The sequence below is a fragment of the Diorhabda sublineata genome, chromosome 1 (genome assembly GCF_026230105.1).
Source record: "Diorhabda sublineata isolate icDioSubl1.1 chromosome 1, icDioSubl1.1, whole genome shotgun sequence".
NCBI classification, from domain to species: domain Eukaryota; kingdom Metazoa; phylum Arthropoda; class Insecta; order Coleoptera; family Chrysomelidae; genus Diorhabda; species Diorhabda sublineata.
Window position 1 is genome coordinate 2802923 of NC_079474.1, and position 14725 is coordinate 2817647.

The 14725-nt window shown below is 33.2% G+C and overlaps 1 protein-coding gene and 1 long non-coding RNA gene across 2 annotated transcripts in view; one reads left to right on the plus strand and one right to left on the minus strand.

Annotated features, from left to right (window-relative positions):
* The window catches only part of LOC130444592 (protein dachsous), a 41096-nt gene extending 35049 nt beyond the window's left edge, over positions 1 to 6047 (minus strand). The window contains exon 1 of the mRNA XM_056779823.1: positions 5504 to 6047. Within this exon, the coding sequence (XP_056635801.1) occupies positions 5504 to 5969 (466 nt within the window). The 5' untranslated portion in view covers positions 5970 to 6047. The remainder of the gene's footprint in view (positions 1 to 5503) is intronic.
* Positions 1 to 14725, plus strand: part of LOC130444609 (uncharacterized) — a 47395-nt gene that overhangs the window by 15615 nt on the left and 17055 nt on the right. The window lies entirely within an intron of this gene.

Genomic DNA, 14725 nt, shown 5'->3' on the forward strand with positions numbered 1-14725 from the left:
AGAATTCTTTGAAATTATTTAAAAAAAAAAAGGAAAACGGCATACTTAGAGTATGTAATTCAAAATACGAAATATCAATTTCTTCAACTGTTAATTGAAGATAAGAACAGCAGAGGAATCGTAAGGAATAGTGAAATAATGGAAAAAAAATCGCTATTTTTTAATAAAAAAATATTTCTCGAAACTAATTTCCGTTAAATATCCCAGTTTTAGTGAATTTTTCGATTGTAGCAACAACCTATTGAAAATCGCAGACCGGCTGTCACCGAACGAAGATTTATGGCCGTGGTGAAAAGTTGGTTTGTTGTTTCAAACCCCCAAAAGCTCACCAAACGGGTCGTCAGTGCTTGTCAAGCTTCGCGAAGAAGAAGGGGAGCGGAGCAGAAGAGACGGGGAAGTTGACAAGCGGCAAGTCACATTAAAAGCGATGCGGTTGTCTGCTACTTGCGTATTTTTGAAGAAGACTACCGATGAAATGTATTTGAAGATCGTTATCGATGATTTCGGAATACCTAATGGTCATGAGGAAGAATATTCGCGATAAATTTGCGGTATTCCATAAAATCGTAATATTTATAACGAGAAAAAACAATAATTATATTTTAATGAATAATTTTCTTTTAAAGGCACATGCTTGGGTTGATTTAACCGCCGGTTGAGGCTAAAAATTCCCTCGCCGTGGAATAACGAATTTTATACACGAAATACAAACAACATTTTTTGTACAACGGTGAATATATTGCAACGATTTATCGAAGAAATCAAGCAAAAATTGTCACGTTTCATTAAGGAAAGCTACTCCAAGCACTCTATCCGCCAGATTTAGGCCCTTCGGATTATTATCTGTTGCCAGACTTGAAAAAAATGATTCGGTGGTCAAAGAGGAGCTTTATCGAACTTATTGGACATCGCTGATCAACAACAACAACGTGAAACATCTTCGGGACTTTACTTTGGAAGTAATTTATTATCAGCAATTAATAATTGGCTATATTATAAATAAATCATTCAGAAAGTAATATTTCATGTTTATTTTGTGGATTATTTCGCTTCTTGTCGTTGTTTGATACACTTACAACAATAAATTGAAGTGGACTTTGTACAAGTCTAAAATTACTGTAGAAAAAGTTTATGTAATTATTATAAAACCGCGAGGTGTTTTCTGTGCCCATTTTTAACTAATTCTGCGTTTTGTAACCAATAGATCTCTCATCCTGATTCACAATTCCTTAAAAAGTTCTATCTCTTTTACTCTCGTGCAAAGGATATAAGAAAAAACACCTGAATCCTCGCGACATTAATCAGGACAATCAGATATTTTTATCAAATCAATTACAAAAGTAGAAAATGCGTGCTCGAAAAATATTAAAACTTCATTCGCACATTAAAATTTTGCGAGTGGTACCTCGGACGCATTCAGGATGATCCGCAGCTCAAGAATTCGAAATAACTGCGTGTACTGATTCGACGAAAATCTTCACGTCTTCATTGAGGAAGAATTAAATTTGCCTGGAGTGTGTTTGTAGGTCCGTACTTTTTTGGGGCAAAATCATCTGGAACTACTCGAAGATATACTTTGGCTAATGGACAATTTTCATCCAGAATGGAGTTTGGCTGCGGGTGAAGATTCGTTGAGTGACCCACAAGGTCATGTGACCTGATACCCTGTGATTTTTTCCTTGATTTCAAGGACGGCGTTTTTGCAAGAAGAATTTGAAACTCTTCGCGGAAAATTTGATGTTTCTTTACGTTGAGGAACGAATTTATGAGATGAATTAAATTATTTGATGAATTTACTAATAAACAGCATGGATTCTTTTTTTGTACGAATTTTACGCTTCAGCATATTGAATTTAGGAACTTTAGAAGGTGATTTCTACGAACTACTAAATTATTGGGCTGATTTGTCGTTTGCTATATTTTAAGTATTTGTCCTTTTGTCCTATATATGTGACCATGATGGCATTTTTGTGTTTTCTAAAGGTCAACGCACTTTAAGAAAGTTATGTATATAAGATTTTTTGGTAATTTTATACTTTAGCGGTCCCATCGTTTTTTGGCTCTAGAAAATCGAAAAATCATTCGATTTTGATGAAATTTTTTTTTAAAATCTTTGTTTTTATGCCGGATTTATGAAAAAAAAATATCTCATCTGGAGATTTCATATAGTTTTACGACTTTAAATGCCATAAAAAACGCACTTCTTCGCATATAATCGTTAATAACTTTTTTACAAAGCATCAAACGTCGTTTACATATTTTTTTTTGTTAATCTACACAAAAAAAGCATTTTGGAAAAAAAATTTGAAAAAGATCATATTTTGTAAACATATAATATAACTGGCGCAGTCATTCGGATTCGTGCGGTCACGATTTTTAAGTATTTCAATACTGAAGCCAGAAATCTACGTACATCGAGGGACAGGACTTCAATTACTAAATCAGAAAATTGAAGAAAAAAAAAAAAAAGAAAATGAATTCGAAGAAAGAAGAGGAACCATAGAACAGGATCTGAAAAATATCACCGTTATTTTTCATTCTTAGGGATGGAGCAATTACATGAAGAAAAATCTAGAATATTCTAAAAACTAATACGAATTATATTTTGTAAACATGTGACAAAATTTATTTTAATATAAAAATAGGATCGTTGTACACACTTGGTAATGAATTGCAGTTAATTCGCTTGTGAAATTAATTCTGTTCACTAATAAATTTTCAAAAATACATTTTCGGACATCGAAAATATAATTGGCGCAGTTATTCGGATTCGTGCGGTCACGATTTTTCAGTATTTCAATACTGAAGCAAGAAATCTACGTACATCGAGGGACAGGACAATTACCAAATCAGAAAATGGAAGAAAAAAAAAGAAGAAAACATTTAATATTGGACACTTGATTACAATAAGTGATTTTAAGAATTTAAGAATGTTTTTGTTCATATAGTTTTAATAATTATTTAATAAAAAAGGTACAAACGATTATATGTGAGAAAAGAGAAATTGTTATGATTTTTAATTATAAAAACATTATAAATCAACATTTTTGTATAAATTTTTTGTTTTTTTGTGTAGGTTATGAAAAAAAAATATAACAACTTCATTTGATTATTTGGACAAAAGTTATCGACAATTATACGTGAATGAGTGCAATTTCATGAACATTTAAAGCCCTGAAATTAATATAAATTTTCAATTTTTTTTATTCCCATAATATTTTCCGTAAAAACGAAGATTTTCAAAAAAAATTCATTGAAATCGGATGATTTTTCGATTTTCAAGAACCAAAAAACCGCGAAATTATAAAATTACAGATTTTTTTATTATGTATTTTGGGTAATTATACACTTTTACAGTCACCTGGTTTTTTGGCTGTAGAAAATCGAAAAATGGATGGATTTTAATGATCTTGGTCTCAAAATGTTCCATTTTACGGCGGATTTATAAAAAAAATTAGTAGAAATAGCTGGAATGAAAATTTCTCATAGTTTTACTGTTTTAAATCGTAAAAAAAACGGTTTTGCAAAATAATCCTTAACAAAATATTTATCTCATTATCAGATAAAGTTCTTATATTTTTTTTTGTATTCTACATACATTAATAAACAATTTAAAAAAAAATCCAAAAAGAATGATTTTTTCAGTTTTTATAGCTTAAAATGAAATCGATGAAAAACAATCAATTTTCGTGAATAGTTTCGTACTATATTCTTCAATGTTAATAGTTTTTGGACCATTAAAAATCGAAAAATAGATAAATTTTATAATTTTGGTCTCAAAATGTTCCATTTTACGACGAATTTATGAAAAACACGGGGGTAGTGGCTGAATTTGCGGTTTTTAATAGTTTTACACCTTAAATAGTAGAAAAACTTTTTTTTTCCAAAATATTTATTTTTTTATGTAAATTGCGAAAAAAAATATACGAACTTGATTCCACGACGTCAGAAACAGTTACGAAGAATTATATGTAGAAAGTCATTTTTTTGCATTTAAAGTCATGAAACTGTAAAAAATATTTATTTTTTTTAATTTTCATATTTTTTTTTATAAATCCGCCGTAAAATGGAACACTTTGAGACCAATATCATTAAAATCCATCCATTTTTCGATTTTCTAGAGCCAAAAAACCAGGTGACCGTGAAAGTGTATAATTAATGAATTTTGAAAAAAACTATAAATTTTTTTGTTTTTATCAATTTTTAAAAAACTAAAAATGAGAATTTGGAAATTTTGTTTAATAATTTTATACACCATTCGATTTCCTACAACTTCGATGTCATTTTTTTTACGACCAAACCAAAAAAATAATTGGATTCCAATATCTTTCTTTTTACAGACATGATATCGCTTCTTAAAAATAATACAGTTTCCCTAATTTTCCTGTACTAATATTTCACAGTTCAATGACCCGGTTTCCGTATTTTTCGAAGTACCTCGGTATATAAATAACCCAGTGCCGGATTAAGATTTATAAGGCCCGGGGCTAAAATAATGACGGGGCCCCCTTAAGGAATTCGGAAACTCGGAAAAATTCCCAAATTAATATCAATACGTTAGATTTGTGGTATCAACACATCAAAAAATACAGAATGATTTCCAAATGATGGGTCCGGGGCTATAGCCCCCCCCAAGCCCCTAGCTTAATCCGGCCCTGAAATAACTTAAATCTTTAAAACTACGCTAAAACTGTTTTTTTACCGATTTAAATGCATTTTATGGATATTAAAACCGCAAATTAGTAATAAAATTATCGTAAAATTCGACCTTCAATAACTTAGGAAACATAGACGAACTTGATTTTCTAGTTTTGATAACATAAAATAATAATTGCTATTTATATCTTGTTTTATAGTAAAATTTCCACAAACTTTTATACTGTTTCCATGAAAACTTTTGTTTTTCTACAATTAAAACTGTCTTACGTAATTTAACCGATCTATTAACTAGTTTTTACCTAAGAAATTAATATTTTCATGAATTAGATTAGTGATACGCCTATGATCTATAATTCTTGGAGACTTTACGCTTATTTGATTATCTACTTATAGATTTCAACGCCTGTACTTCACATAAAAAAACTTTTAGCAATTTGGGTCTTTAAATTTTTGTTTTTAGATACATTACACCTTAGTTATAACAAATATTAAGTTCGACTTCAATATCAACGATATTTTTGTCACCTGGGGTAAATTGCGTTAAATATATGAACTAATTGTTCGAAAACTAATCCGGATCACGTTCATTGTTGATCAGAATAGAAAAAAATCATTATTATACCTCGTTAACTTGCTACAACTGAATATTAAATTATAAAACGTAAATAGACGAGTGAAATGTGAAGGCGTTTGGTTTAAACAGGGTACCACACCTGAACTTTTCGTGCCCAATTCATAACGATTACTGATTATGGTGGAATTTTAGGTAAAAACTAATCATTAAACCCTTTTTCAAATAATATCTTCATGATAATCAGAAATATCGGGAAATATTCACACTTACCGTTATTGAATACCGTTGCTTTGACGGTCCCTATGACTGTATTTTTCCAAACGTTCTCACTAACCGTATATATGTACCTGGGATGTTCGAAAATCGGTGGTCTTTGAGTGGAATCGATAACGCTGATATACACCTCGGCGTCTTTCAATGATTTCAAATTTCCCCCGTCGACGGCGCTGATGTTCAATCTGTGATACGGTTGTCCTCTAGCCGATAACAACGTAGGTCTATTAATAAATATTTCCCCCGTAGATTTTTCTATTCTAAATACACCGGCGTCGTTTCCCGATACGATTTTATAGGTTATAGTACCGAATTTACCCGAATCGGAATCGGTAGCTGCTACTATTACTACCGGTATCGTAGTCGATGAAGATGATCCATTTTCTCCAAGCGAAACGTTGTATTCCGATGGGTAGAAGATCGGGTGGTTGTCGTTGACGTCGGTTATTTGGATTTTCACCATTGCCGTTGTACTTAGACCTCCTAGAATTAAAAAATAAACGAATATTAGGATTATCTTAATTAATAAATTAGTTACGGTCTAAAGCTATGATTTCCTATAAACGCCGTCGGCTGCGTACAGCGTCACGCCGTACGCCGCGTCACGATGTACTATTACGGCGTATTTGACGTCATCACGATTTATTGATTGAATCGGTCCAATGTTGTTGTACATTATACGATAAAATCGACAGGCAACTTATCTCCAGGTAATATAGACTTTTTGATGACAGTTGCATCATATATTCCCGCACAAATTCTACAATATGTTTGAATTGATCTTGATTGACACGAAAATATGTAATACATTTAGTATTTTTGTTTTTTAAGTGTTTTATTATCAAAATTTGGAAAAATCCTTTTCATAAATCAAACGGTGCCTTGATACTCTGGTTTTTCTTTGTATGCAGTCGTCTTCTGTATCTTTTTAAAGTAATATAAGCTATATATCACTAATATATCACGCAAGCACTGTTTGTCGAGACGCTGTCCATAGCGTATGAGATGTATTGACCGTTGACGCTGTGCCCGGCGTTCAGACGTCGATCGGAACGTTTACGCTCAAGTCGGACGCCGCATATAGCGTTTAATAGCATACGGAATCGATCTACGTAAGTCTGCGATACGCGTATGATCAATTCATCCAACGGTTTAATAATTCAGAACGTCCAAGGACAGTTAACTACAACAATAATCTTAGAAATTCCGAAAGCCACCTAGACAAGGCCAGCGTTTCATAGTAGTTTAAAAACAAAGAATCCTGAAGGAGCATTTTTATATTTCATTCAACTATATCAACAATAACATTTTCGAGATTATGGCAGAAGAGGGACATATTGCGTCAGGATTTTTGAAAAACACATTTCCATTTGTTGGGCGTTGTAAATCATCGCGCAAATCGATTTCTGGTAATTACCAAACCAAATAAGGCTCAAGATGTTTCTTTGCGTAGTACAAAAGTGAATGTTTCAGGACACGCTCAGTATTTTATCGAAGGAAATGGTACCCAAATCGCGCTCAATCAACAGTTGCACATAGAAACTTTACACAGGCTTTATTTGGATATTTTGTCCAGCAGGACGGGGCAACTTGCAGATTGTCAACTTTTTCAAGGAAATTTTCAGATTCGTTCCAAGATTTACTGATTTATTTCTTATCCTTCACAGTCTCCACACCTCACAGTCTCCATACCCACACTCTGGGGCATGGCTAAAACTGCCGTTTTCAAACGGACACCACAAACCATTGATGAATTGATGAAAGACCTGAAGGCTAAAAGATGTGCTTTAATGAATACCATAGGCGTTGTGGAAGCTATAATATTCCCTCCGATATCAGACACACACTGGATGGTTGGTTGGTTTAAAGATTTTAATATGTTGGCCGTGTCTCTTTTGGTACCAGGCGGTCACAAACTCAAGTCCTTCAAGTGAATTTTCTTTTGTAAACCAATTTTGGAATCAGAGCGCAAAATATCCCTATTTTTCAACAAAGGAAAGCATCGTATAAAGTCATTAGGAACATCGGTATGAAGTCTGTCTTGAGCAAGGAAGAGCACATTCTATTACAATAGTGCCATACGTCTAAAAAATTTAACTTGACGTTTTCGTTCTCGAAGGTGAAGGCTTGAGGCGCCAAGTGTCACTATTCCAATGAAAGATGTCACAAAAATCATAGCTGTGGTACCATAATCCACATTGATTTTTATAATATAAAGAATCTTCAGACGCAGATCGGAAATAACTGAATATGAAAGTCGCGGAAGACGAGAAGGAAAAACCCTTTTTCTTTCAAGTGAAAACCTAAGAGAATGAATATTCCCAATATCTAAGCCAAAGATTGACGCAAACAAAGACTTATTATCTTCACCAGGCTATACTAGATTCGCGAAAGTAATTTTAATTTAAAATCCTCGTTCTTTTTGGTCAATAACTCGAAACAAGTCGTGCCAAATCGTTTAGAAGATTATTTCAAAGCTGCTTGTAGATTTTACATCATAAAATATATCTTCAAAATGAATGTGCACCGAATTTGGTACGCCTAAGTATCGAAATCATCTTTATTTTGGTTTTACTGTAAAATAAGCTAATGCATATCAGTAATAAATATTTCCTAGTACGGTTCTGTGTATTTCGACCTATAATTTATAATTATATTCAGTACGGCACTGTAATCTGTGAGAAATTAATAACGTGGTCCAAACCAAAAGCTTCTATCGATTTCAAAAGACACCGACAAAAAATAACAATCCCATCTCTATTTATTTATATAAAAATGATGCTGGAGTCGGTGTTTGGGTATGGTGAAGATGCACGTTATCGTGGGTATATCGATAGTGAGGAATGACATCGTGATCTGTACCTTTTGTTTTGTTTGCACTTCATAAATAAGTAGCTGATAGATTATGCCCCACAGCTATCAGAATAATGTTTTGAATACCCGTCCACAGATGATGCATCGATGGTTTAGAATATTTTTTGATTATTTTGGTTATTTACTTGATATTTCCCGTCTTTTCCTGCCAGTTTATGAGTCCTACTCTTCTTAGATCATCTACTACATCTTCAAAGCATTTTTTATTAGATTTGCTGCGTTTTTTTCATACAAGGCTCAACCTCTTGATGTTTACAACACTAAATTCGTTAATTATGTCTTCTGTCTATTTTTCTTCATCGTTTGTTGTTAGTGTCATCGTTCTTTTTGTCAGTAGTTCATTTTCCATCAATTTCCTACGAGCATGGAAGTTTCTATTTGTATTAATTATCATTTCTTCAATTTCAGTACACCTGCTTTCTCTATTATTGATCATAACGCAGAAACTTTACCATAAATTCATACTTTCCCCCTTGGCATTGATTTCCGAATCTCATTATTTTTGTTTTGCGTAATCTTCTAAATACTTTCAAAAAGTCAGTCCGACGATGTCAAATCAGTTAATCATGGTGGCTAACTGAAGTATGGAGCATGATATAGAGATGGCGGTAGTTGCTTCATGTATTACAAAGTACACAAGTACACAAAGTGTTGTTTTATCAACACCACGCACCAGCTCACACACCCGGCATCCCAATTGCCAGATTTAGCCCCCTCGGACAATTATCTGTTCCCAGATTTGAAAAAATGTCTCGTTGGTCGAAGATTTTCCAATAATGGGAGTGGTAGTTCCGGATCCTCGTATAGTTGGGCGAAAAACTCAACGTTTAGTGAAACTCAAAATTATTATTGAGGATCTATTTATTTCACGAATAGATTTTACGGGTTTTAATGCTCTGGAGGGATAGAAAATAGATTTCGTTCGGTAAATTATTTAATTTAACTCACCCCGATCTGTAGCGATCACCGGAAATTCGTACACATTTCTTTTTTCATAATCCAAAGTAGAACTGATGCAGATTTCTCCAGATTCGGAACGAACTGAAAAATCTTTATTTCTCGTATTACCATCACCCAGGGTGTAATTTACCATAGCGTTTACACCACAATCTGGATCAGTTGCAGAAACCTGTAACAAAAAGTTTCTAAAATATTACCGTTCTTTAAAAGGTAATCAGGGAAAATGTATTAAATCATTAAGAAAAAACACACCAAATGAACAATTAGGTAGATATAATAATGATAATAATGAAAAAGTCTAATAGGGTTACAAAAAAGGGCTCAGTTTAAGTCTGGTACCCTGTTTAAACCAAACGCCCTTACATTTCACTCGTCTATTTACGTTTTATGATTTAATATTCAGCTTGTAGCAAGTTGACGATGATTTTTTTCAAGTTCCAAGTGCATCTGTCCAATTTATAATGATTTTCGTGGCGTAAGAATTTTAAAAATAATAAATTTATAGAATAAGGTATCTACGCCTATGGTAGATCAAACAAAATTGTCGGCGAGGGTTTTTACAATCTGCAATTGATATTGGAAGAACGAAAATTGTTATCAACAAGCGAATATTATTGTGTGGCCCGGTATACGAACCGAAACCTAATAGGTATGCAGAGGGGGTACATTTGACAAGACGTTACAACAAATTCTGGATGTTTTCAACACAAACAATATATCAAAGTCCCATCCCGGACATTTTTTAAAGTGTTTTCTTAGACATGAGTGATTATATCTTTGGTATGAGGTGGGAGGTACGTCATTACCAAGGTATATGCAAGGTGGAAAAAGAAGTTCCAGCACCGTATAACGAATAGGGGGAAGCGGGACACTTTTTTTTGATAAAAACAAATTAAGCGATTTGAATTTGCTATACATTTTTATTGTTTAAGTTTCTGAATGTTCTTGATTTTAGGTCTGTACTGTTTCAAAATTTGTTTTTAGACAATTTGCGTATTTATATTGATCATCTTGAATATCAAAATCAAACTAGAACTTTGTAATTAATTTTTCCTTAGTCCTTACATCTCAAATATTGAATTATTAGTTATTAGAATTCACAAAATAGATCTATAACTTTTACTCAAATCATTTTAGATGTTTTTCATCATTTCTTATGAATATTAACAATTTCTAGAAAATTCTCTTTTCCGTTTCAAGAATTTTCCAATCTTTATAATTGAATTTATGTTTTTTTTTCAATATTTCATGGTTTATTAATGCAATTTTATTTTTTTATCGCATCGATGATCTCTCAGTCTATTTTTCAAATACTTGGATGTCTGCCCTATGTAAACAGCATCACAATTAGTACAAGGCACTTGATGTATAATATTAATTCCTTTGTTTTTTGGTGTATTTATCGAAATAATTCGATAATTGTTGGGAAAATCTTTGTACATATGGTAAGGAAAAAGTTTTACGTTTTGAATTTTCTGTTTTGTTTTTTAAATGATTGTAGTGTGTGTTTATACTTTTCTCGAATGTTGTTTATCATTTTTTCGGGAAAATTATTTTCTTTCGGTGCAGTTTTTGCTTTTTGAATAGCCAAGCATCTAAAATCAGATAGTTGGATAGATTTATCACCCAAACCACGTCCTTAAAAACAACAAATACGAGGTCTGGTTATTAAATAACGAGACTGCGCGCGGGTTTAAAAAGAAAGTGTCTTTTTCTCGTGCCGAAAACCATTCGAATTGAAAAAAAACTACGACTAAGCTCTATAAATTGATGCAACAGATCTATTGGGACAATTCTCTATCTCGTACGCGTGTTTTTGAGTGGTGTAAGCGCTTTAGTAAGAACCGAGGAAGCACTGAAGATGACCAGCACCCAAGTGACTGTTTCAACTCTGGAAACAGTGACCAAAAGCAACCAAATTGTCAATTACAAACCACGTTGTCAATTACACATGTCAAAAGTCTGTGCGATGTAGGTGCCAAAAAATCTGATTCCTGACCAAATGCCATTGCGTCAACGGGTCTGCTCAGATTTCCTTGAAGGGTTAGAAAAAGATCTGCTTTGAAGGGGACCCGATTTGAATCGATGGAAGCGCTAAAGCAAAAACGGCAGAACTCCTAAAGGCCTTCACCAAAGAAGACTTCCAGTACTGCTTCGATGAATGGAAGTAGATTCCAGGAAACTGGGAGGCGAAAAATATTGAAAGCAAGAAACTCATTCAAGTGCCGAAACTTTCTAAATACCAGCAATTAACTTTAACGCGAGTGATGATCTATTGGCAAAACTTAACGGTAACCCAACAGCTTTTCGCCGTATTATAGATCTTCAATAAGCAATCCGAGTAAAAATTTCTTTGTCACACAAGCAGTGAAACGATGAATTAAGCTTGTAACTGAGGCTTCTTCGTCTGTAAGTGGGCTCACAGAAGAGAAAACCAAAGCTGAAGTCACAAACTTTGATGGCAGTTTTTGAAATTAAAAGGGAATTTGACATAGTTGGACGTGGAGGAGTTCAATGATCAGTCACATCCACGTGGTGATCTCTGGGTTACTTTGTTCTAGACAAACTAAGCAAGAAAGTGCTTCGTGAGTTTAATACGTATAATAATCATTCTGTATGAGTTTTGTTTTCTTTCACGGATGTCGCTAATACAACAAAAAACATATTAAAATATGTTTGAAGAAGTCTAGAAGAAAATGTCGCTTTTTTCTCTTGGAAAAAGTAGATATTTAAATATTTATTTACCCAACTCTCCCCTATCAGTTTAAGACGATCTCAAGTCGTTAAGGTCGAAGAGAAAGATGAATATTACCATAATTATTAGTTGGATAGGGGATAGAGCAACTAGTTTATTTTCTATAATGTAAAAAAGTTTATAATTTGTTTTTTTTTTATATTATAAAACGTCCAAGGGAATTTTTATATTTCGAAAACTTTTTACAATGTTAGTTATTTTATTTTAAACTTCGCAGCATCGTTTATGAAAAAAAAAACATTCCAAATAGTGAATAAAATTTTTGTTCTATAATATAAAATTCACTCGACTCAAGTCCGTAAGACATTTTCTAGAAAGAACGGCCGTTGACCCATGAGATGGCGCTGATAGACATAACAGCGTGGGTTCTCTTTCATGTCACAGCTCATAATAACGAAAATACAGAGTGACACAAAAAAAATTTGAATACAATCTGAATTTTTGTAACCATAAAAATCAAATTGTGTAAATTTGATTTAAAAACTCAGTTTAATCGCGTTCCTTCATGAGATGTCTTCATTTGTAAATAAGACCGTTTCAATCTTAATGGGGTTACCCCCAAGGATTTAAATCATTCTTCCAAGAGTTTTTCATCATTCCATCAACGCTTGAAATGAATCTAGTATGAAGAATCCGTTCTCTACTTTCTGTATAGATTCAAATGAAATATATTAGTCCGGTTCTGTACCTCGATATATACTAGGATGGTTCCGGAAGTGCCCGGAATGACCTAGAGCATATAGTACACAATCTATACAACATATTTTTGAAATTTGAAGACGCCACGTTGTTTACTTTTATTTGAAAGGCTTTAGCACACGCCAATATAAAAATTGAACTAGATTCTACTCTGGTTGAGACCGCTCCTTCTTTATCAATAGTAAAATCTTTTGGATAGCAGAGTTTAAGCGAGGCGGTGGGACCTGCGAGGACCAGGTTCGTAGTGGTCGACCAAATGAGGTGACGACTCCGGAAATGTTGTAGAAAATCCAAAAAGTGGTATTGGATGATCGTCGACTGGTAATGCAGACTTAGTTTGAACATCAGATATCACCAGAAACAAAATAAGTAGTAGAACCGGCTCCAAAGACGGTTCCATTTGGAGGCGTCGGTTTTTTGGGATGCACTTAGGATTATTCATAGTTTGAATCGAACTTATTGAACATCGCTGAGTTTTGAGCTACAATAAAGATATTTTTATATTTCCAAAATTATTGTGTTGTACCAGAAACTTCTGGGATCATCCCCGTAAACTAGTTTCCTTAGGACGTCCGGTATACATTATTATTGGTTCATTTCGATATTCAATATAAAAAAAAAAATGAAAATTACTCACAATTTGTCGTACATTTTTATTTATCGAGTTTATTCCATATAACTATTAAAATAAATTTCACCAGAAGATAAATTACATAGATTTATTCAAATAAGATGTAATTCAATGCTTGTCAGGACATATAGATATTTGTTACTGATTCTGAAACACGCTAATGCATCATTCATGCACATAATCAAAGTTTTGACTTCTTCGGTGTCTTTTTGTGATTATTCGCGTTGCGAGAATATTGAAAATATAATATATTAATCATAAATGTGACAAATTTCCAACATGAGATGTAATTTTCATAAACAACACCGAAACAGGTTGAAGTATAGTAAATTAGTTTTGATATACGCTGTTTATAAATAAAATACGTCGGGTGGGTTTCATGAATTTCATTTTCTCCAATAGTCTTTAACCATATCATCAGATTTTATATTTCCTTTCGGAATAAATCGTTCTAAGTAAAGAATCTAATATCTATCAGATGTAGTAGCACTTAGCCGCGTACGGTTCTTGGTCGGTTTAGAAGATTCGTAAATTACGTGTTTAGAATTTGTTTATAAACGTTGTGTATACCCTATAAATGGTCATACCTCCACAATAACCACCCTGGAATTCTCTTTAGCTTCCTGAAGCAAATTTGGAAGTCTACCGATGTTAAAATCTTACTTAGATTCCAGAAATATATTTATTGAGCTCTTAACGACGAATGTGCTAGTAAATGTCGTGGTGAAGAATCCACCCCTGTCGCAACGCATAATCCTAGTACAGATCCTTTTGGAAACGTCCTCGTAGAAAGCTTTAGTTGCTGTTGATTGATGATATCCATCTTCTTTAACGTACAACTTACTATGTTTTCGGGTTTCTGGATCATATTGGACGACTCAAGTTTTATTTTTATCATTCAGTCCTTTTGGTTGATTCAAATGAGCTCCTAAGTTTGCAAATTGATGCATATCATAATTATAATTGAATCACAATCACAATTTTTGCAAAATTTTCTCTAATTTTTGTCAAAAATTCCATTTCAATACCTTGTGAAACTTGATATGGATTGTATTCGATGATTTCCCAACAATGAATTTTAAATCCGAACTTTAAATCAGCATTAAGCAATCGCCTTTGAGGTGTGCAAACTATCATGTACAATTTGATTAGAAAAACACGAATTGCAATTACAAATTGGTTGATAGCTCATCGTATCCAACAGATCTGGCCACCTGTTTCCTAACATCAAATTTGTATGTTTGGTATCATATACTTCGCGGTCCAAATCATCTATTCTGTCCCTATTTATTGCTGTGAT